General features: G+C 39.1%; 1 protein-coding gene across 1 annotated transcript; it reads left to right on the plus strand.

Annotated features, from left to right (window-relative positions):
* The first annotated feature begins 3,961 nt into the window (after positions 1-3,961).
* LOC147439179 (uncharacterized) lies at positions 3,962-4,633 on the plus strand. The gene is made up of 2 exons (XM_086484265.1): positions 3,962-4,184; positions 4,319-4,633. The coding sequence occupies exons 1-2, from the start codon at positions 4,055-4,057 to the stop codon at positions 4,486-4,488; spliced, it is 300 nt and encodes a 99-aa protein (XP_086340391.1). The 5' UTR covers positions 3,962-4,054; the 3' UTR covers positions 4,489-4,633.
* The last annotated feature ends 19,601 nt before the right edge of the window (positions 4,634-24,234 follow it).

The raw sequence follows: 24,234 nt of genomic DNA on the forward strand, positions 1-24,234 counted from the left end.
CCAAGAGTCCACACTCTAGACAAGAAGCTCCTCGACCACTTGCGTAGAGCCACAATGAATTCTCTCACCAATATGAAGGTGTTCGTCAAGCCACATGACCTCAAGGTGCAAGCATAGGTCAATGCATTTGTAGAAAGTCTTTCCCTTTGCATCTGGTTGAAACAAAGTTTCGTTGCCACAACCATATTGGGCAATATCCTGCAATCAACACGTTCTAAGTGACATTAACGAGAGGATGCCAATCAAGTCTTTTTCAATGATTCCCTGACGGCACCACATTTGGCATACATATATACTAAAGCACTCCCAAGCATGCCATCTTTCTCCAATAGACCTTGATTGGAGCTCTCGTCGTGAATTTTCTCACCCATGTTGATGTCTTGTGTAAGTAAGGCCACAAGGTTGAAAGGTGCAAGCATAGGTGATTTGCATTTGGAGAGAGCTCTTCCCTTCGTCGCCTCTACCAATGAAAGCAACACAAAGTTTCCTTGCTCATCAAGACATTTATCTTCCCTTCGTCGCATCCACCAACGAAAGCAGCACAAAGTTTTGTTGCTCATCAAGAAATTTATGTGGTTTTATAAGGGCACCACATTTGACATACATATAGCATTGCCAAGCACAACATGTTTCTTCAATAGCGTTGACTAGCAATCTCATCGTAGATTTTCAATCCCAATTAAAGATCTTGTGTAAGCCTAGTGCTTTCTTGAGGGAGGCCTTCCCTTTGCATCCAATATTCCGCATCAACACGCTCCAAGTGACATTATGGAGAGGATGCCAATCAATAATTTTTCATGTTTCCATGACGACACCACATTTGGCATACATGTCAACTAAAGCACTACTAAGCATGCCATCTTTCTCCAACGTTGACTGGCAATCTCGTCGTAAATTCTATCACCCATGTTGACATCTTGCGTAAGTAAGACCACAATGTTGAAAGGTGCAAGCATAGGTGATTTGAATTTGAAGAGAGCTCTTCCCTTCGCATCGACTAGTAAAAGCAGTAGAGTGTTTCCTTGCCACAACCATAACAGGCATCCTACGTACAATCAACCTGTTCCAAGAGACGACGTTTCAGATTTACATGTCCAGGAGCGCACCACCCCACCCAGCATGATATGGATTTTCAAAAACCCCTGCCTTAGAATCTCATCATGAATCTGCTTCCCCCTATCAATAGCTTTTCTTGTGGCACAAGCTTTCAATGTGCAAACGTACGTCACTACATTTAGCGAAACACCCTCATATTGCATCTACTCAAGACAATTTAGAAAAAATCAATCTTGTCCTTCATGTGCATAACCTACTAACACCATAGTCCATGTTGTCAAGTAGTGTTTTGGACTCATCAAGCTTGCCACATTGCCAAGCACAAAATGTTTCTACAACAGACCAACAATAGCCCCTAATTGCATAGGTGATCGCATTTGAAGGAAGGCCTTTCCTTCGCATGTGCTAAAAAAATCTCAATGCTTCATTGCCACAACCATGTTGTGCATATCTCATGAAAACATCCTAGCCATGAAAAAGGGCCCTTATATTGCATCTGGTGAAAAATTTGATTACTTCGTTACTGCCACAGCCATGTTGGGTATATCCTGTAGTGCACCACATTTGGCATACATATCAACCAAGGCCGTGCCAAGCACGGCATCTGTTTCCAAGAGCCTTTGACTAACATATAATTGTGAATTTTTGTGCCCATATCAACATCTTGCCTAGAGCGACATGCCTTCAAGATGCATGCATAGGTGATTGCAGCCAGAGAGAGGCCCTTGCTTCATGTCTACTGAAAACAGATGGCATTCCTTGCCCTGCTTTCTGCACCCCACTTGGCATACAAATTGACCAAGACAATGCCACGCACGAAATCTTTATTCAACAGCCTCTATCTGAATTTTTGTGCCCATATCAGCATCTTGCGTAGAGCCAGATGCCTTCAAGATGCACACATAGGTGATTGCATTTGGAAAGAGTCCCTCGCTTTGCATACATATAGGTTAAGATAGTGCCAAGCATGCTAATATGGCCACAACATCTTTTTTCAACAGCCTCTGACTAACAATGTAATAGTAAATGTTTTTGTCCCATATCAGCATCTTGCGGAGAGCTAGATGCCTTCAAGATGCACCCGTAGATGATTGCAAGATGCACCTATAGATGATTGAGAGGCCCTTGCTTCGCGTCTGCAGAAAATAGATGGCATTCCTTGCCCTGCTTTCTCAAGCGCACCCCACTTGACATACAAATTGACCAAGACAATGCCAAGCACAACATCTTTTTTCAACAAACTTTGACTGAATTTTTGTGCCGATATCAACATCTTGCGTAGAGCCAAATGCCTTCAAGATGCACGCATAGGTGAGCACCATCCCTGATACATTCAATGACTTCATGTATGAGGAAACGATGTTGCCGACGTTGATGCCAACATTATTATCATTGAGATGCCAGCTCTCTTGCGCGATGAGTCCATATCAACATCTTGCGTAGAGCCAAATGCCTTCAAATGCCTATAGATGATTGAGAGGCCCTTGCTTCGCGTCTGCAGAAAATAGATGGCATTCCTTCCCCTACTTTCTCAAGCGCACCCCACTTGGCATACAAATTTTGACCAAGACAATCCTAAGGGACAACATTTTTTTTCAACAAACTTTGACTGAATTTTTGTAACCATATCAACATCTTGCGCAGAGCCAAATGCCTTCAAGATGCACGCATAGGTGAGCACCATCCCTGATACATTCAATGACTTCATGTATGAGGAAACGATGTTGCTGACGTTGATGCCAACATTATTATCATTGAGATGCCAGCTCTCTTGCGATGAGTCCATATCAACATCTTGCGTAGAGACAAATGCCTTCAAGATGCATGCATAGGTGAGCACCATCCCTGATACATTCAATGACTTCATGTATGAGGAAACGATGTTGCCGACGTTGATGCCAACATTATTATCATTGAGATGCCAGCTCTCTTGCGCGATGAGTCCATATCAACATCTTGCGTAGAGCCAAATGCCTTCAAATGCCTATAGATGATTGAGAGGCCCTTGCTTCGCGTCTGCAGAAAATAGATGGCATTCCTTCCCCTACTTTCTCAAGCGCACCCCACTTGGCATACAAATTTTGACCAAGACAATCCTAAGGGACAACATTTTTTTTCAACAAACTTTGACTGAATTTTTGTAACCATATCAACATCTTGCGCAGAGCCAAATGCCTTCAAGATGCACGCATAGGTGAGCACCATCCCTGATACATTCAATGACTTCATGTATGAGGAAACGATGTTGCTGACGTTGATGCCAACATCATTATCATTGAGATGCCAGCTCTCTTGCGATGAGTCCATATCAACATCTTGCGTAGAGACAAATGCCTTCAAGATGCATGCATAGGTGAGCACCATCCCTGATACATTCAATGACTTCATGTATGAGGAAACGATGTTGCCGACGTTGATGCCAACATTATTATCATTGAGATGCCGGGACATGAGCACTGCTCTCTGAGTCTATTTGGAGTTGTCAAACAAACACAGTAGTACCTAATGGAGGCACAGGTGACAGGTGCACAAGCATTTCCATAATGTTTCAAATTTCAAACAATTCAATTTTTAACGACCCTACACGTGACGGATTACTCTTGTGAGCAGCTGACGATAGCGGGTTTTGGGGGGTTCGACCAAGAACTCCTAACCCCCTCTGGCGTCAGGGCTTTCTTAGTAATGTGAGAGGAGTAGAATATGGGGTAGTAGTGGTGAAGGATATAAGTTGTGTGTGTGCATTTATTATAGTTAAGCCGCACAATAAGGGTGGAAGCCATCACAAGAGGCGAGGGAGAATTTAGTATTTGAAGGGGGGGACGTGGGGCAACTTCGAAGAAAAGTATTTATCGTGCCCTCAACACGAGGCATGCCCTGTACAATATAAAACAGCTCCTTGCGCAAGAAGGCATGCGGAAGATTTTGAGCGGAGCGTTAACAAGTTCTGTTTGACTGCTGCGTTTTTAGTGATTAGAAGCTACAGTTGCTGCAAGTGATCATGGCAATTGCTGCCAGGAATGCTATGAGCGAAAGGAGAGTGACGGCCCTGCTGCTGCTGATGCTGGCAGTCCCTTACATGATGACGATTATGAGTGTGCGTGTGGAGGCCGCACGTCCGGGAATTACAGGTATATCTCTCCCTTCCCCCCTCACACACACACACACACACACACGCACGCACGCACGCACGCTGCCTCTTGCACACGCAGGACCATACTTGATCAATAAGTTTGTAATTTGGCCTTCGGTGTACATGCTGCAGATATTGATGCGAAATTAGTTGATCATGTGAGGAAGGCATTAGCGCGGCCGGACTACATCTGTGCTGATGAGTGCACGCAGAGGCTGGAGGGGCAGCAAGAGTTCGTGCTGGACGACACCTCCTCGCCCAAATCACCACCCATGCAAGCTGCAGCCGGCCATCCTAATTAACCATTTCCATTGACATTTTGCCTAGAAGCACGTTCTTACGGCTTTTTCCCAATGTTTTACTTTTCTAATCTAACTATATTGCCCCTCAGACAAGTTATAGCCTTTTCATGAATCGGATGACAAGATAATCGTTTCTTTTCAAGAATCGGATGATTTATTTTGTTATCTTCTCAATTGGTTGCCCTCTTGCTTCCCTACTTTGTCTTTTTCTGGTTTGCGCAAAGCTTACAGTGAGTACACATACACATTTCTCGTAACTCCTAATACATGCAATGTGAACCTGATATTAGTTAGTTTTAGTGCTTTGTAAAGGCTTAGATGTAAAACTGGTTATCTTGGAAAGCTCCAGAAGTTATGCTGGGGGTAGGGCATCATGCCCAACATATCAACTTGCGAATCTTTGAATCAAGTGCAGATAGTGTGTTGCTAGTCTCACAAATTCTGAGTTTCACTAGCCATGGAGTAGATGGAGTGTTGCTAGGCTCATGCGAAGGATCAAGAACACGCACTAGAGAGCACTAGTTGGTGCCCTAATGGACGACAACTCAAGTGCATTTCTCTACCATACCATTTATCAATAGCGCAGCTAACAACATACTGCTCTACCATATTATTTATCAATAGTGCAGTTAACAACATATTGCTCTAGTGTCCTAGTTTCTTTGGCTCTAGCCAAATATTCTTGATGAAGCCCAGAGTGTTACCATTGTTACACATGTGTGAGAGAGGCTAGCTATCAGGGGGTTCACCTTGTGTAATCCATGTGTATCACGTGCATTCAAAGGGTATTAAGGAAACCCCTCTGTTAACATTTTTGCCCTAATTTATATACCCCTCGCGTGACTTTTTTGGTTAGTAAATATATCCCTCCAATCAATTTAAAATCTAAATGTCTTTAATTTTTTACTCTCTCCTGTACATTTTATTGCCAATCAAGTCAAATATCACTTACAAGAAGCTAGCTATTTTTTCAAAAGTATCATATAGAGTGCGTATGAGGAATGATGCACTCCAAAAATGCACTTACCTTTCCAATATGTCCTAGCACACTTGCTATGCACTAACATACATCATGTCAGTAGAGACCCGACCAAGGCATGGAAACACATAGGCATGTCAGGCACTATGCACCCTCAACACTCATGCATATCCTCCCCTCTAAGCCTCTAGATAATCTACGGGCCCACGTAGGTTTGCTCCACTCCAACTCCAATATGCCCACTCAAGAGCTAGAAAGGCATCTAGAAGTCGCTGCTAACATCACTAATTGCTTGAGTCTCAGCTAATTGATGATTGATCGTGATTAGAGCAAATCAGCCCCTACCTAGACTAATCATGCAAATGGCGTATCAATGCATAGAGCTCGACAAGGGAAACTCCTAGACGCAACCCATAAGCGAGATAACTTGGTCTACGCGTCGTAGCAAGCGATAAATGTTGTAGGCAGCGCAAAATCGACCAACCAAAAAGAAGAATTCTTACCATAGAAAGAGAGAGCTCGAGACCAGCAACCAAATGCAGTTGTCGGTTTTGCAACACTATGAAAATCTCCCAAGTGTTTATCGCGCTCTTTTATCGCATTTTGCAGAGAGAAGGTGCAAATTCAACTAGAGAAACAAGAGAGAGGAGTGGGGTTTTTTTTTGTGTTTAATATTTTACCGTGACTATTTCCGCTATTATTACCGCGTATAATACCGCTGTTATTACTGCGTATATTACCGTTGTTATATCCAACAACCATTTAGCGCCTAAACTTTCAAATTCTGGCTTAACCCCTCTCCCCTTGAACTTTCAAATTCTTGCTAACCTCCCCCCCCCCCCCCCAAATTTTGGTGTTTCGACCTCTCAATAAAAATTAAAGAATATTGTATATAATTTTCAAATTTTAAAAAGAAGAGAGAGAGAGAGAGAGAGAGAGAGAGAGAGAGGGGGGGGGGAAGGAGGCGGGGGATATAAGATTACACGTGGTTACAACCAAAAAATTACTGTCAATTGATTAACATAATTGAGCATATTCTCAAATCTAAAGAGAGGAAGAGGGGGGAGAGAGAGATGAATGGATTACACGTCCAAAAAACTTCATAACTGCAAAATGTTTATGAATAATCTTCCAAAAGATCTCTACATGAAGCATCATTCAATTCTAAGCCCATGGCTCCTAAATCAATAAAGAGAGATACAAAATTGTCGTTTGTGGATGCATTGCCTTCATCATCTTCGAGTTCATCATCTTCATCATCATGACAATCACCCTCGCTAAGACTTGTTGCCGCCGGACTTGATTCATCGACCTCCCTCTCCTCTGTTTACACCTCATCCAAAATCGGAGGTGGAAGAGAGTCGAAGATAGTCTCCACTTCATTAATGGAAAAAATGATTCTCCCCCAAGGTGTTACGGGAATTAGGAACCAAAGTTTTGGTTGGTGGATTACTGGGATATAGATGACCTATAAAATAGAAGCTCAAAGTGAGTAACATTGGTATAACTAACGCTACAAGCAAATAATAATAAAAAAGGTACATATCACTCATCTGCTCACAATTGCGCGGTAAAACTAAATTGTCATACCTCCCTGTGTGATGCACACTAGAGTCCACCATGTAGAGGCCATTCTCATGTCATTTAGACACATTTGCAAACCACTTGCACTCAAAGATGCAGGCATGAAAGGTTCTAAATTTAACCTTTAGTATCCTTTCAATAGTTCCGCAGTACCTGGCTTCATCACCGTCTGTGTCAAAGTTGCCCATGATGGCACAATCCATGGTGGTTCTACGCTCGTCAATGTGGCGCGTACGAAAGTGATGACCCTTTGATCACATAGAGTTAAAGGAAAGGCACTACAAAATAGAAAAGTATATTAATTTATCAAATACATATTAAAGATAATTTCAAGAAATAGCGTTACAATATAGTTTAGGTATATGAGGACTCTACATTTGGTACGGAGCCTCCTGCATACTCTCATTCTTTGCTGGTCATGTCTTCTCCGCGCGCTTTTGCCTCGGTCAATCTCTCATGAATCCACTCTGCACTAATGAGATCTGGGAAACATGCAAGGTGTCTAGGCACTGGGGGTGACCTCCTTCCTCCATGTGCTTGTTTCCACGCTTCCCTCTCTTGCAAACACCTTGCCTTTGCCACTGTCCACAAGTCCACCCACTTGGTCATAATCTTTGCATTGAGAATGCAAAAGTTATCGAGCACTCGCGATAGATTCATATCCATGTTAAGTAGTTTCCCCTTTCCACTTGGCAAGTGTGAAGTCATCCTTGCATTTTCCTCGTCTGACCACATGCGAGGCATTGAAGGATTAACTTGTGCCAAATACTCTGATATGTAAACAAATGCCTCTTGAACGATCCACCCTTTGGTCATACATGCCTCTGGTTGAGATCGTAGCCGCACAAAATCTTTGAGAGTCTTTAAAAACCTCTCTAAGAAGAACATCCATCGTGCGTGCACTACTCCACATATAGCAATCTCCTCCACCATGTGAACCAAGAGGTGAATTTGACTAAGAAGGACCGATCGAGGAAATGCATCTTCAATAGCACACACAGTTTCTTTTGCAAGTGTTTGAGCAGCAGTAGCTTTATATATCTTTCTGTAGACGGCTCTTTAAGGCCTTGCGTTTGGTTTTTTAGGCAAGTGGAACCGCTTAATACAGCTAGGCCTTTACTCAATGGCTTGACCTTGCCAGAGTACCTCTTTAAGAGATTTTATTTGAAGAATGATCCTTACTTTTTAACCCAGATATCAAAGTGAGATATATTTTTTTGAAAATTCGTTTCTTGGGCCCTTTGTGTAAAAAACCGGCCACTGAATTGGATGATTTATGTTACGCTTCCGATGTATGTCCTCCTTTTAAAAAAAAACCGGGTATGATTTATGCATCGCATAGTCAGTTGTAAAAAACGACAATATCTTGACCGCTATGTTTTAACGGATAATGTGCTCTTCCTTGATAAAAACCTGTCCATTTTTATCCAAATAATACCACGTATATTTTTTAAGGGGCACCCCTTTTGCATAAATTCAAGGGCCAATTGTGAAAATATCACACAAAATTAAGATTTCAACAAAAGGGGGGATTTTTACATGTTTTCCCTAGAGCATTGATCCATGTGAGGGGTTATTACAAAAAAAAAAAGGCTTTTATTTAGCATACTCGATGTACTGCTTGGCATCTCCTTCTCCTTCTGCTTGTCATTCGTCTGCCAATGAAGTAGTTGCTTGTTGCTATGTTAATTGATTAAATTGTGGTTTTTTTGTCCTCAACTTATGTACGATTCATATATGTTATTGGTATATTATGTATGCATAAGTGTGGGTGTGTGTGTGTGTGTGTGTGTTTGATTAGGTACTATATGTACCCTGTTTTGTGTGTGTGTGTGTGTGTGTGTGTGTGTGTGTGTGTGTGTGATTGAGTATTAAATGTACACTATGTGTGTGTGCGTGCGCGCGCGCGTGCGGGGCGGGGGGGGGAACGTGTACACCAACTGTCGCAAGGTGCAGAGGTGCAGGAAATGATCGTTTGCGCTAGGATGGGCAGTTCACATTATAATGCGTTTTTTTTAAAGCATAAGAACAGTTATCGGCTATCCATTTCAAATGAAAGGTCGACATGTGTGCAAGATAAGTGTCACCTAGATAAGTGTGTGTGTATGTGTGTGTGTGTGTGTGTGTGTGTGTGTGTGTGTGTGTGTGAGAGAGAGAGAGAGAGAGAGAGAGAAAGAGTGAGAGCCTGTGTGGGGCGCGCTCCTCTAATATGTGTGTGTACATGCACGCGGGCACGCGCAATTCTGCTTGCAAGAAGAACGGGACCTGAAAAGGGCTAATGGCTACGCAGAGAGATACAGCGATTTTTTTATAAAAGCACCCCGATTCCAAAAATACAGGATGGGTCTTAAAGCACATGCCCGAATATATATCAACACGAGTGTGTGTGCATGTGTGTGTGTGTGTGTGTGAATCGATTCTGCAAGGCTGTCCAGTCTTTTATTATATGAGGATCACCACCAAAGGTAGGCATCCCCTCTTTAATTCAACCCATGTGCATGATAGGCTTCTCCTTCATAAAGTGATAGTCTGGATGTACCATAAATATCGACAAAATGTGTAGCATTACACCCATTATGCTATATTTTATTTGGAAATTAACCGCACATAGTAGGCCAGCCAATGTAGGCAAACCGAGCCCATAAGTATGGTTAGCATTATGCTGGAGATTTCCATAAAGGTAAGACATCTGAATAGCCACAGATTTTTCAAGTAAGATAAAAACCAAGTACAGAATCATAATTTAGGGATGTGATAAAAAACCATTTAATTTATTGGACTGGACATCTTCCATACTATTTACCAGGTAGGTGCAGATTCTCAAAGAAGTAACAGCTTTGCATGATATACCGTATCCCCGATCGCGGTGATTGTCTGATTCTATTTAACTGAGTTTCCTTTTATCAAACACAAGTGGGTGTGTTGAAGCAGGTGTGTAGATGAGTAATTATGAATGGCTATATATTAGCTCTCATATCTAAAATCCAGGATTAGCTTCTGAGGAAATGTGTGTATACACCTGCTTCAACAGACCTGCTTCAACTGAGTATGTTGAAGCAGGTATGTAGATGAGTAATTATGAATGGCTATATATTAGCTCTCATATCTAAAATCCAGGATTAGCTTCTGAAAAAAATGTGTGTATACGTTTGAAAGGTGAGGCTCTTTGTCCAAAACTAGACCCATTCTCTAAAACTTGAAGGTTATGTGTATAACAGAGGCCATTCTAAAAGATGTAGGCATGAACCCATGTCCAAGACTGACATCGGCCTAAAACACCAAAAAGGGAAGCTGTCATCCAAGGGTTATCCAACGACTTGTCAGCTAGATAAGTGTGTGTGTGTGTGTGTGTGTGTGTGTGTGTGTGTGTGTGTGTGTGTGTGTGTGTGTGTGTGTGTGTGTGTGTGTGTGTGTGTGTGTGTGTGTGTGTGTGTGTGTGGCCCTCCCCCATCCTAGAGGAGAGATCCACTTGGTGGAGGATGGTCCACCAAGTGGACCAATCCCCGACCGATTGTAATAAATGCTTCCTCAAAATTTCCATGTTTTATAGCTCAATCACTTGTATGGTGTTAAAAATGTTTAGATGCGAGATTACTCATTTGTAATGTGTTTGAACAGAACTTAGATGTAAGTACACCCAATTGTTGTATGATAAAGGGGTCCTCCGGGGAGGAGAGTAAGGTATTACGAAAACTACATACCTGATATCTCATGATTTGGTTGATTTCACTCCAAATTTGTGGATTATGTCGTGATGTTGGTTACTATACAATACTTTGATCCTGCAAGATAAAGAAAACTTGAAAATCCACACCTGCTCGAGGGTGGTCAATGATTACAGTATATGGATTTTATGTAAACATGTAGATGCTTGACCAATTTTGGAGCTGAGAGCCCCGGCCCATCCCTTTGAATTGGGTGGATCAAGATAATAATAATGTAACTTGTATTAAAGAGTAGGCAATCCAATTCTTAGGGTATGAATACCCATATCTTGACAAAAACTGTTTGATTGAAGTCGGGATAAATTGGAGTAGCTGTATTATTATCTGATATATTATCTAATTCCAATTGCTAAGTATGGCACTAGTCCAACCAAAGACTAGTAGGGAAAATGTGTGTGTGTGTTAAGGTATGAAAAATCCCCTCATAATTGAACCATACTTAGACAATTGTATTAAATAATATATCAAATAATAATATTTTAAAACAAGATGTCATAAAACCTTAATCACCATTTCATATAAACCAATACATCATTCTGTATCTAATGGATAATACAATCATTTAGATCAAAATTTTGATCTTTGATCACTACTATATAATATCTTAGTGTTGTATCCTATGTGCCCATCCTTTGGGATGAGCTTCCACTACATCTACATGTAGAAGGATCCAGCTGGTACATTAGCTAGTACATTGGACAATCTTCCGTTACTGTTGCGGTTTTCGTTGTAATCCCAAGGAAAGAATCTCTTATCTGTCACCATCCAAGAAACACAAGCCTATCAGAATTGGCATTACTTGGGAAGACAGGTGTCAACAACTCCCTCCCCTTGTTATTGGTGTAAAAAATTACAACAAAAGCTACCACATAACATAGATCAAATATTAAGTTTAAAGAGGGAGTCCTTAATTTATGATAATGTTTTCATCTTTTAATTCCAAAAAAAATCGGACAGCATATCCTTTGTATTTTGAACTAATTTTCAAAAGTATTGTCCACCACTGCCATCTCATCCGAGACCCTCATGTGAGGATTATGGCACTATTTAAAAACATTGGCGTATGTTCAAAGTACTAATACTAAATTCAAAAGTTATACATCTATTCAATCAAGGAGAGAATGTCTTAACCTATCAAGCTCAAAGGTTTACGACATACATTTGTAACAAGCCTGATTAGCTCGAAGAGACAACACATCAGTATTCACCATTAAAAAACCAGAATTTACTGAGTAGGTTTCTTGGCAACATAGCCAAATTAACAATCTAAGCTCAATCTTTTGAAACTGTAAATGAAGAAATGTAATATGCAACAGACCTGTACAAATGTATCCCATCAGAAAGTCTAATGTATATTATGTCTCATAGGGAATCACCCCCAATTTCATAGTTCCCCATACTATGTTCATTGTCATCATTCCCTATACTATGTTCTTTTTAAATTACATAGTGTATGTCTTTTCGATTTTTGTAGGAATTTCGACATCATTTTCTTTCTATCTGCTCAATATTTTCAAAAAAAACCAGTCCCAGCCATCATGTACGATACCCTCACATGAGGTTACTGAAAGAAAGAGTGACAAATCATTTGGACAGCGTCTCCTTTGTATAGTGGATAGATTTTCAAATTTCCAGTCAAATCTATTGAGATCCTCACAGGAGGTTAACAGCCATCACAAAAAAGGAAGACAAGTTCAAAATCTATAATGTCATCTGAGTACATATTGTACTTTTTCTTGCCAAGAAAAACCTGCAAAACAAATATCAATTGCAAATTTGATATGCTTTATCATAAAGCAAGAATGAATATCGTGTCATAAGTTTCAGTTCTCGACATAAGTTAGCATCCAAGATGCTCCATATCAATATTCCCATCACTCAAAGTCACCTTAGTTCAATAGACCAACAACTTTCAACCAAAAAAATTCGTTCTAATTTCTCAAATGCTTAAAACTCCCAAAAAAAAATTTAGCTTCATGTTTGGGGGAATTTTCAAAACTCCAGCCAACACGTATAAGGTTAAAATAAAGCATTATGAACTAGCATTATTATGTTTTGTTACTAATGATGGTGTCATCCCCAAGGATGGGAGCTTAATATTCATAGGAAAAAACCATCATTCTACCAACTGATAAGTATCTACCTACAAATGTGAAAGTTCCCACATGCATTAAAACCATGTTCAGTAAGTTGATTTTCAGAGTTATCTTTAGGGTTCAAGGTCTCGATCTCTGTATGCACAAGTTGCTTTTATGATGCTGGTCAATTTCTCAATCAGCTTGCCATCCCCCAGCTGAACTTCATTAAATCCCCAAGTCAATAGCCATACCCATATATGAGTATTATTATCCCTTAAAATTATTAATGTGTGTGACTTCAAAGCCAGTAAAAAAAAAAAATCCAGCATCATGTTTGTATTTTGATACTTTTTTGAAAAAAACCTATAATCTGCCATCTCTAACGAGATCCTCATAGGAGGTGTACGGCGTCAAAAACAAAAAAAACAAGTACCTTCAATCAATCTACAGTATGTCAATATTGTCTTTGCACTTTTATTCTTTCAAAGTAAATAAACTCGCATTTGTTACCACTACCAGTTCAGCACCCATCAAAGTACCTATTGAAATTTTTCCTTGCAAAGAACAACATGCAAAAAAAAAAAAATTCAACCATAAGCCTACAAAGTCTGTAAAAGCCATTGTGCATCTGTCTATGTGTAATGCTATAGTATGCCAAAAAACTGAACCAAATCAAAACCTAAGCAGAGTTCGTAGCAATGAAGTGTTGAGTAGGTGCAGTTGCACCTACCTATGATATGTTTTCCTTGACGTATCAAACATGTCAACTAAAGGTAGGATGAATGCAAGGATCCTGTTGCGTCCCGCCAGATATGGTCACTCTATGGTGAGAGATACCTTCTTTCAATTACTCTGAGGTGTTGCGAGTATTGGAGGAGGCTTAAGGATGGGGGACCGATGGCGGAGGCATACTGTAAACCCATGTGGTTTGTTGCATCTCGCTAGTATGTAAAAAGAGGGCAAAACCGAAACTCATGAAGAGGTTTGTAATAGCAAATCACTCTGTGGACAGCTTCTCTCAGAAGGAAAGCTAAATACAAGTCGCCATCCTTCAGTCTCCTCTGTCTGTGTGTGTGTGTGTGTGTGTGTGTGTGTGTGTGTGTGTGTGTGTGTGTGTGTGTGTGTGTGTGTGTGTGTGTGTGTGTGTGTGTGTGTGTGTGTGTGTGTGTGTGTGTGTGTGTGTGTGTGTGTGTGTGTGTGTGTGTGTGTGTGTGTGTGTGTGTGTGTGTGTGTGTGTGTGTGTGTGTGTGTGTGTGTGTGTGTGTGTGTGCGGGCATGCACAATTCTGCTTGCAAGAAGAACGAGACCCAAAAAGGGCTAATGGCTATGAAGAGAGATACAGCGATTTTTTTATAAAAGCACCCCAATTCCAAAAATACATGATGGGTCTTAAAGCACATGCCCGAATATGTATCAACACGAGTGTGTGTGCATGTGTGTGTGTGTGTGTGTGTGTGTGTGTGTGTGTGTGTGTGTGTGTGTGTGTGTGTGTGTGTGTGTGTGTGTGTGTGTGTGTGTGTGTGTGTGTGTGTGTGTGTGTGTGTGTGTGTGTGTGTGTGTGTGTGTGTGTGTGTGTGTGTGTGTGTGTGTGTGTGTGTGTGTGTGTGTGTGTGTGTGTGTGTGTGTGTGTGTGTGTGTGTGTGTGTGTGTGTGTGCATGCTCGTGCATTTTAGCAGAAGGGGCATCCTTTGCAGCCAAGCTGAAAATGAACAAAGAGAAGATCATGCGAGCAAATTACAAGAAACAAATATCATCATGTGTGTGGCGTCCTGCGAGGATGAATGTGTGGTGAATACCTTCTTGTGTTGTACGATGGTGGACAAGTGAAGACCTCCATGGCGAGCAAGTAGAAGATCAAGTAGTATGGGCGAGTGAGGTAGTAAGCTCCAAGACCATATCTCATTATATGGGCTACCGAGTATGGAAGATCTTTGAGACTGCTTGCAAAGAAGCATATACAAGAGCGGATACAAGCTGGAGAGCTGCATGGTGATGGTTGCATGAGGGGGGCTCCAGAGTGCAAGTTTCTCCATGGAGCAGCAGATGCAGGGCTCACCCACGGTACCGGCCAGCATGTGCAATAGAGAAAGAAATGCAGGCTCGTTATAGCTAGAAGGAGTCAACTCCCCGTTTTCTAAAAATTCCAAGTTAGGTAGACTCCAACTCATCAAAGTTAGGAGTTTTAGAATCAAACCATGTGATTCCATAATAAACTGCCAGATTGGCAAACCATGTAGCCCCTATGTGATAAGTATTTTTCTGAGAGCATCTCTCATTGCACCATCATTTCACAGGCTGGCCAATGTGTCTGTTGGGATAATGAGAATTTTCGATGCTCGAGAACCTATATAGGATTGCGTAGCAATTGGTTGAAGGTGCAACAACCTGTGGGAATTTGACTACCATCATAAATCAAATCCTGCTAAGTAAATATGAGTGCTAAAACCAAGATAGTGCTGGATGAGATTATGATACTTGAGGTGTGTAACAACCACCATACTGATAGTATTAAGTATGTGAGTGTTCATGCATGTTTTGGACCAATATACGAAGCACATGCGTGTTGTGTTGTCAAGTTCCGAGTGTGTGTATTTATTAGGAGACTCTGAGGGGGACTTCATGGAACCCTATATTTCAAGGGCCCCACTAATTTATACGATAATCCAACCACTTTCTATTACCTTTATACTCTGTGTGTGTGTGTGTGTGTGTGTGTGTGTGTGTGTGTGTGTGTGTGTGTGTGTGTGTGTGTGTGTGTGTGTGTGTGTGTGTGTGTGTGTGTGTGTGTGTGTGTGTGTGTGTGTGTGTGTGTGTGAGTGAGATATATATATATATATATATATATATATATATATATATATATATATATATAGAGAGAGAGAGAGAGAGAGAGAGAGAGAGAGAGAGAGAATAAGAGAGATCCTGTGTGGGGAGAGCACCTCTAGGGTCTATGTGTATGTGCGCTTGCTTGTGTTCGCTCGCAGGAAAGAACGGAGCAAGAAAGGGCATGTGGGAATGCAGAGAAGGACCACTCGTATAATAAGAGAATCCCAATTCCAAAAATAGAGGGGCCGTTTTTAAGAACCCATGCATATAGTTGTTGACTACATTATGAGCATCCACATTATGTCAGTTATCTCATAGATTATTAGTTCCAGTCCACCACCAGTTCAAAGCTCCAGCTAAACCAAAAGAGACCTAGCTATGAAGTGTGTTACCTTGGGGTTCTAGGGTATATCAAGCAAGGAAGATGACTTGTGGGAAGAGAAATTCCAAGAAAGGGTGTATGCAAGAGAAGATCATAGGCTGAAGCATGTCTCCCCCACGTAGCTATGCGAAAGTGTATGCGGATGTATGCGAGCCCTATTACATAGAGTGAGCCTGAACGAATTAATTGCCATTATATTTTTGTGTGTGTGAGGGGGGGAAATGTATTGTCAAAACATGGGTTGTGTACCCCAACAGTGCACGTGATCCGATATTAAGAAAGAAAGTAGGTGACAACGTTTAAATATTTTGGTTGCCTCACATATTAATTGTACAACATTTTAAAAGTCTTTTGAGACATACAGTGAACAAGAACTCTCTCGTATAAATCAAATCAGGTGGATCCATGTACTAATTAATATAATATATTCCAAGTGATAATGGGTGTGCGTGTGTGTGGCCTTCCCCCAACCCTAGGAGAGGTTCCACATGGTAGGAGGTAGGGCCCACCATGGTGGGAGGTAGGGCTCACCATGTGGAACCCTACCTCAACCAAGTAGAATCAATTGCAAGCTTAGATCACTTATTATTATCTTATGTTCAAAAGAAATTCAGAATTATGTTTTCAAAGGGAACCTTTCAATAAAAGTGGTGCCCATAACGCTTATAGACGTATCTACTACAAAGAGGGTCAAATCATGGTAACATATATAAGATGCAAACTATATATGATCACTAATACCATTTATTAGAGAAAAGGTTAGTGCCAATAATTGGGATACATGTAAGAGAATTACTCTTACCCATTACTCTACCTACATTAATCAGACAGCAAGCTATTGATCTAGAATATGATACTATCAACTATTATGTGATTGACCAGATGAGGAACCATTGGCCCCAACCCATCCTCTTGGATTAGGTAGGTCAAGTTAAGAGATAAAGAATTGTTCTAGGTCCATTGTATGGTGCTAGTCCTGCCAAAGGCTAGCTAGAAACATGAGTGTGTGTGTTTATGATTGATTATCTAACAATAGTTTGATTTAACAAACTATTGAACCATACAATGGGACTAGAGACCAGACAAGGGTTACATGAATACATAAAAATACGTCTTTATAGTAAAAAATGACAGAGACAAGATTGTACAAATGACAACATTTTAGACTGGATGTATTGCATACATATACTTATTAGAGAAGTGTTTACAAGTACAAAACCAAACACTGGATGATCTCCAACTATTACTGCAGTTCCTTTTGTAATCCCAAGGAAGGAACCTCTTACCTGCCACCATCCAAGAACACAAGCACATCAGCACTAGCATTACCTGGGAAAACAGGTGTCGATGACCCCTTCCAAAGGAAGGAACCTCTTACCTGCCACCATCCAAGAACACAAGCACGTCATCACTAGCATTACATGGGAAAACAGGTGTCGATGACCCCTTCCCCTTGTTATCGGTGTCCTAAATTACAAAGAAACTAATAGACGAGCAGAGAATAGATTTATGACAAGAAAAAGAGAACCATAGTTTGGATGTTTTTCAAGATTGTGTATGTTTATCAATTTCTATCGAACATCAACAACACTCTTTGTACCGCTATGTTATGAGGTGTCCTTATAAGCAAAGATCGCCACACCAATCGAATGTCAAGAGCTTACTGACATTTATGTCTTATTACATCTTCTAGTTTACTGATCTCCAAAAAGTAGAAATTTGGGCAGCATTTCCTTTGTAAAATATTCGATGCCATCTTTGTTGAGACCCTTAAATGAGGTTTAAGGCTTCGAGAAACCAATACAAATCTAAAATATTCAAAAGTAAAAAGTTGTAAATGTGTTATTTTCACGTCAAAAAACCATCAAGCTAAACCTCAATTCAAATTGCTAAAGTTAACAGTTATGCATAGCAAGTATAATCAGTCGATATGTTTTTTCAAGTTTTTTAGTGAGGCTCAATATTCCAAACCTCAATCATCCCAATTCACAAGAAACCCTTGCAAACATTTCATCAGTACCAATATGCCATAAATACCATTATGAGTTTGCTTTAATTATATATTAGTACCAATAATTAAAGCACAAAGCCAAAAAATTCACATAAGGGACAATACAACTTGCAAATTCCAAAAAAAAAATCTTCAATGGAAAAAATATCGAAGACATTCCTATTATTGCAAAAAATTGACATTAATTTCCCATAATTATACAATAGTATTGTATTCCAAGGTATGCCAACAGAACTTGTTATTTACCAAAAACCCAAAATATATTGAGTAGTTGCAGTTGCACCTACCTGTATGTCGATCTTTTTCCTTTCCGAAACAGACAAGGGTTTGTAGGTGAAAAAAGCTGGATGTCGATTGCCCCCGTAGATGTACATTCCATCAATCTTGTTGTGTGTGTGACTGGTGATGAAGGCCAACATGGAGAAGGAATCAAGTGAAGAGATCCATGATGCCCATGTTGTGTGAAAAATTGGGGAAACCATCATGGGCATGTGAGGTAAATTGCATATGGTCCAAGGCTTTGCAACCAAAGATCCATAGTCTGCATATCACGAGCAGCAAACCACAATAGAACAATAGGAGAAGAGGGAGATTCACCGAGGTCTTGGAAAATGTGTGTGCGTGCGAGTAACTTCACAGGATTAGTCCATGCAAAATGTGTGTGTGTGTGTGTGTGTGTGTGTGTGTGTGTGTGTGTGTGTGTGTGTGTGTGTGTGTGTGTGTGTGTGTGAGAGAGAGAGAGAGAGAGAGAGAGAGAGAATGAGAGAGATCCTGTGTGGGGAGATCACCTCTAGGGTGTGTGTGTATGTGTGCTTGCTTGTGTTCGCTCGTGGGAAAGAACCGAGCAAGAAAGGGCATGTGGGAATGCAGAGAAGGACCACTCGTATAATAAGAGAACCCCAATTCCAAAAATAGAAGGGCCGTTTTTAAGCACCCATGCATACAGTTGTTGGCTACATTATGACCATCCACATTATGTGAGTTATCTCATAGATTATTAGTTCCAGTCCACCGCCAGTTCAAAGCTCCAGCTAAACCAAAAGAGACCCAGCTATGAAGTGTGTTCCCTTGGGGTTCTAGGGTTTATCAAGCAAGGAAGATGACTTGTGGAAAGAGAAATTCCAAGAAAGGGTGTACGCAAGAGAAGATCATAGGTTGAAGCATGTCTCCCCTACGCAGCTGTGCAAAAGTGTATGCGGATGTATGCGAGCCCTATTACAAAGAGTGAGCCTGAATGAATTAATCGCCATTATATTTTTGTGTGTGTGAGGGGGGAAATTTATTATCAAAACATGGGTTGTGTACCCTAGCAACGCATGTGATCCGATATTAAGAAAGAAAGTAAGAGACAACGTTTATAAATTTTGGTTGCCTCACATATTAATTATACAACGTTTTAAAAGTCTTTTGAGACATACAATGAGCAAGAACTCTCCCGTATAAATCAGATCAGGTGGAGCCACATACTAATTAATATAATATATTCCAAGTGATCATGTGTGTGTGTGTGTGTGTGTGCGCGCGCGCGCTTTTTAGCATATGGGTGTATGAATAAATGGTTGTGTGTGTGTGTAACTCTTGATCACGATACTATAGAGAACGCAATGTGTGTGCCAACTAGTAGTAGGAGATACATACAGAGCCTCGCTTGGAGATATATAACCATAGAAAGAAATGTTTATAGTTATGTATTAATTTACGCGCCACTGAAAGTTTGGTGAGTCATAACCAAGGTATCCTTTAATTAGGTTGGAGACCCGCTATGTACATGAAGTTGGCCAGCTTAGCATTGGTCCCATTGTGCATGTTACAAACCAATTAGGGATCAACAAAAAATAGAACAAGATTAATAATTACATTATTGGCCTATATGAAGCCATGTGAATTAACAAGGTAGGCATAAAATTGCAAATAGGTAACCGGAATGATTTATTGAGTTAACCAAACTTCGATAACCGTCCAGTCACAGAATTCCAAAAGGATTTCTTGAGGATACAGTACTACTTGAAGCAGCTTTTTTCTACATAAAAGGACACATGTAATTAATTATGTTGTAATCACTTAATCACATTATAATCACATACAAATTTGTAGATATGGTGTCTAGAGTAACCCAGCTTAATGTATTACCGTTATTATACGAAAGATTTTTTGGACAAACCGTTGTCAAGGTACTTATTGAGATTGTACAAAAAGATTCTATTTCAGTAAGAAATTGGGATCCACCAATGCTGTGTGTGTGTGTGTGTGTGTGTGTGTGTGTGTGTGTGTGTGTGTGTGTGTGTGTGTGTGTGTGTGTGTGTGTGTGTGTGTGTGTGTGTGTGTGTGTGTGTGGCCCTCCTCCATCCCCTTGAGGAAAGGTCCACTTGGTGGGTGGGAGATAGGCCACCAAGTGGACCCATCCCCTACCAAAATCTTAACAAGTAGTGATACATCAATTCTAATGTTAGGGAATTGATTATTCTTTAAAAAGTGTGTAATATGTCTAGCGATTTAATTTGGACAGAAGCTAGTTTTTTCAAAGAGGTTGATAAGAGGTTTATAAAACGTTAAAAATTAGTGAATGCTAATTATGTATTTGATGCATTGTAAATGATAAGAAGTACCTGAGATATGCAAATTTTTTGGCCATTCATTTTGGTCTGTTACTGTGTGCATGAATAAAATTTACATGGTCTCCTGGTAAGTTGTCTTTTTTCCAACAAGTGAATGTTTCAAGCTCCTTGAAGGACGTATCAGTTTAATTGTAGTACTTAAATATGAAGTGATATGGGTGTTAAAAGTGGGCTTGGTATTGATATATCAAGTGGGTAAATAGAAAAGGAGTCCTCATCTAAAAGAGGTCTATTATGGTTTAGGCATTCTAATACATACCAATTATTGATGAAGAGGAGATCATCCATGTATCTCCATGAATACAAAAATGCATGTAACATGTCATTCTTTTGTAGTCTTGATAATTTTCAAATATAATCCAACTCAAACAATGATAAATAGAGATTACATCATAAAGGGGAACAAGCATATCCCATTGGAATCCCTTGTTTCTGATAAAAAAATGTAGTTTCCTAGTTTGGACACACAATTATCCAACAAAAAATGGTTCAAAGTGATAAAGAATGCAAATGATAATGTAATCGCTTTTTGTATTTTGGTGAGAGAAGTATTTTTACGAGTTTTTTTAAACCCTTTATAACCCATTCCACTAAGTAATTTTATTATATGTTCTAGAGTGTCAACTAATTCATTATTACCATAATGTGGTACTGCCTCATAGGAGGCTTTAATATCAAATGCATATGCTAAGAACACTTTATCTAGAATTTTCATCAAAAAATATTATTAATCATGGATCATCCAGTAACCATTAGTAGTAACCCTCGAGAAGGTTTTTAATTTAGTATGCAATCCTTCAGTGTATTCACTAAGGCCAATGTTTATTGCTTTTAGAGTTGATGCCATGAGGTTAGTCAAAAGGGAAAATCAATCACATTTTCAATGACCCCATTGCAAAACATTTTTCCTTCAAAAACCTACCTAAGATTTTTCTACAAATATTTGTGTCTTAATTTACTTGCTCAATTCATCATATTGTCTACTCTTAGTTGATGTCATGGGAATTGCAAGATACTTGCCAAATACTTTTTAACTTTGAGTAGATACCTCAAGGTGAAGTAAAACACCTCCCTCTCTCTCTCTCTCTCTCTCTCTCTCTCTCTCTCTCTCTCTCTCTCCCCCCCCCCCCCCCCTCTTCCCGTTCTATCTCTCTATCATACACATTACTTGCCTTAACTTGAGGATTTTTTTATGTATCACTTTGGATTCATATTGATTTTAAATATGAATATATTAAAAGCATCTATTAGTAAGTTAATTCTATGATGTACAAACATATATACACTAGAAATTTCATGGCGTATAATTCATTGTTAACATGTCATCTTTTATGTGCATGTAGCAAAATATGTTCAACATAAGAAAGATCTCTCCTTGGAGTCATATAGTTGGAAGTATTGTTTACGACAAATTTTGCTCAGTTGTTCTCTACTTTGAAGACTCTATAACCTTCACAAAGGTATGACTTATGTTTTTTCTTTTTTTAGCTGCTTATATTTAATAGCAAAGAGTGAAAAAATAAAAAATTGAATTGTATAAATAACAGTTCAAAAGAAGAAAATGACCTTTAAGTTCTCTCATGAACATACTTGCCATGTGTGGATCACGGTCGCTAACAATCGACTATGGCATGCCATGATACTTGAAAATATTGCTCATAAACAAGCGTGCCATCTGATCTGGCTTTATCTTCTTCCTGACAGGAATAAAATGAGCCTGCTTGCTGAATCTGCAATAGGAATATGAGAGATGCTATCTTGAGATTATGGAGATATGAATTGCTCTATCTTTGGAGTTTGAAAGAGAGTTGATTCCTACACGTTGGGAATATCCATGGATGATAGAAACATCAAACACTTGGGGGTCATTTGGTAAAATAGGGGGAACACTTAGGATTATTACTCAAAATAGTCATCATTTTAGGGAGAAAATAAAGCTAATGAGATATAAGGAAATGGTAGATATAATAGATATTTGCACGATATTAATATATGATTTGTTTATGGGTCATAATAAAAATGTAGATTTAAGGTATGCATATGAAAATGGAGGTACATTGTTTTCTCATAGAAGTTTTGAGAGACCAAAAATCATTGTAAAGTTTACTCCTGAATCTTATTGGAACTAAACGTTGCGTTAATCACATTCTTTTGTATTAAATAGCTCATGCATATCCTATTCTCTTTTGAATCATATAACTTATATATATTCTATCATATGTTTAATTTTTGAAAATAAAATCTAAAGCAAGAAACCTTGATTTCTTGGAGGTAATTTAATTCTGAAACTATATATGTGTGTGTGTGTGTGTGTGTGTGTGTGTGTGTGTGTGTGTGTGTGTGTGTGTGTGTGTGTGTGTGTGTGTGTGTGTGTGTGTGTGTGTGTGTGTGTGTGTATTTTGTATGTAAATTTGTTTTATTTTTAAAAAACTCATGTTTGAAATAATATTTAGGTTCTACAAGAAGAGAAAAAACATATAAGCACATAGAACAATTTGAAGTTTATCAAAACAAAGAGAAAGTAGTATTCTAATGAACTCTCTTTCTGCTATTGATAATATGTGAATCTATATGTTTGTAATATATAGCTTCTAAAAAAATATGTTTGTGCATTAAAAAAAATAGATTACATAGAAATTTGATATTTTTCTTATTAAAAATTTTCTATTGAATCATTGAGAACATAACTGTAATTATTAGTTTCTATTATCTATGAGTATCAAATGTATTGATAAAAATTAACAAGCAATAAATTCATATATGTTTTTTTAAAAATCGTTTTATACATTAAAAAACAAACCAATATGCAACATTCAAATGTTTTTTCCATCATTGATAACTATGCCTATTGATTTCAAATAACTTGCTACTCCCCCCCCCCCTTTTCTCTATAAATCACATACACACTCGTACACATGCATAAATGCTCATTGCACCAATGTAAATGATTTCAATGATGCTATAGTTCACGGTATGAAAATTTGATTTAAATTTATAGTCAATTAAAAAATGTAAATGTAGTTAAATTTCATCAATTTTATATAACATATAAGAGGCACTTATTGAGTATGATAACATTTTTACTATAGAAAATCATGAACTTAAAGAAAACAAAGAAGAAAATACCGAAACGATCCGTATTAGCAAGCAAAAAAATAAAGGAGTTAAGAAAGAGCTAAGAATAGAAGAAACAATTCACCAAACATTGATTGTTCAACTTCATCATCTCTTCATAACAAAGTCATTAATCTATTTAGTACAATAGATCTAAACCATGAAATGTATATGAAATATTTTTCATATATATGGAGTGAGTTAAAACGGCACTCCAATCCATGGAGTAGTACCAATGCAAGATGAAGTTGAAAGTAAGTTTAAAAATTCTAGGGGAGACAAAGGAGATTAAAGACAATGGCTAAAGTATAAAAGATCATATGGGCACATCCCAAAATCCTTATGATAACATCATTCCAGATCTTAACAATGAGATAATGAGCAAGAATCTCAAGAAGATGAAGACACAAATAGATAATTTAGATAGGGAAA

The sequence above is a fragment of the Adiantum capillus-veneris genome, chromosome 16 (assembly GCF_014529385.1).
Source record: "Adiantum capillus-veneris isolate H3 chromosome 16, ASM1452938v2, whole genome shotgun sequence".
Lineage (NCBI taxonomy): Eukaryota > Viridiplantae > Streptophyta > Polypodiopsida > Polypodiales > Pteridaceae > Adiantum > Adiantum capillus-veneris.

What these genes read in the sequence shown, in the direction of transcription:
- LOC147439179 (XM_086484265.1), top strand. Translation starts at nt 4,055, where the DNA reads ATGGCAATTGCTGCCAGGAATGCTATGAGCGAAAGGAGAGTGACGGCC. An exon ending in CGCACGTCCGGGAATTACAG is followed by an intron (nt 4,185 to 4,318) that starts GTATATCTCTCC and finishes TACATGCTGCAG; the next exon opens with ATATTGATGCGAAATTAGTT.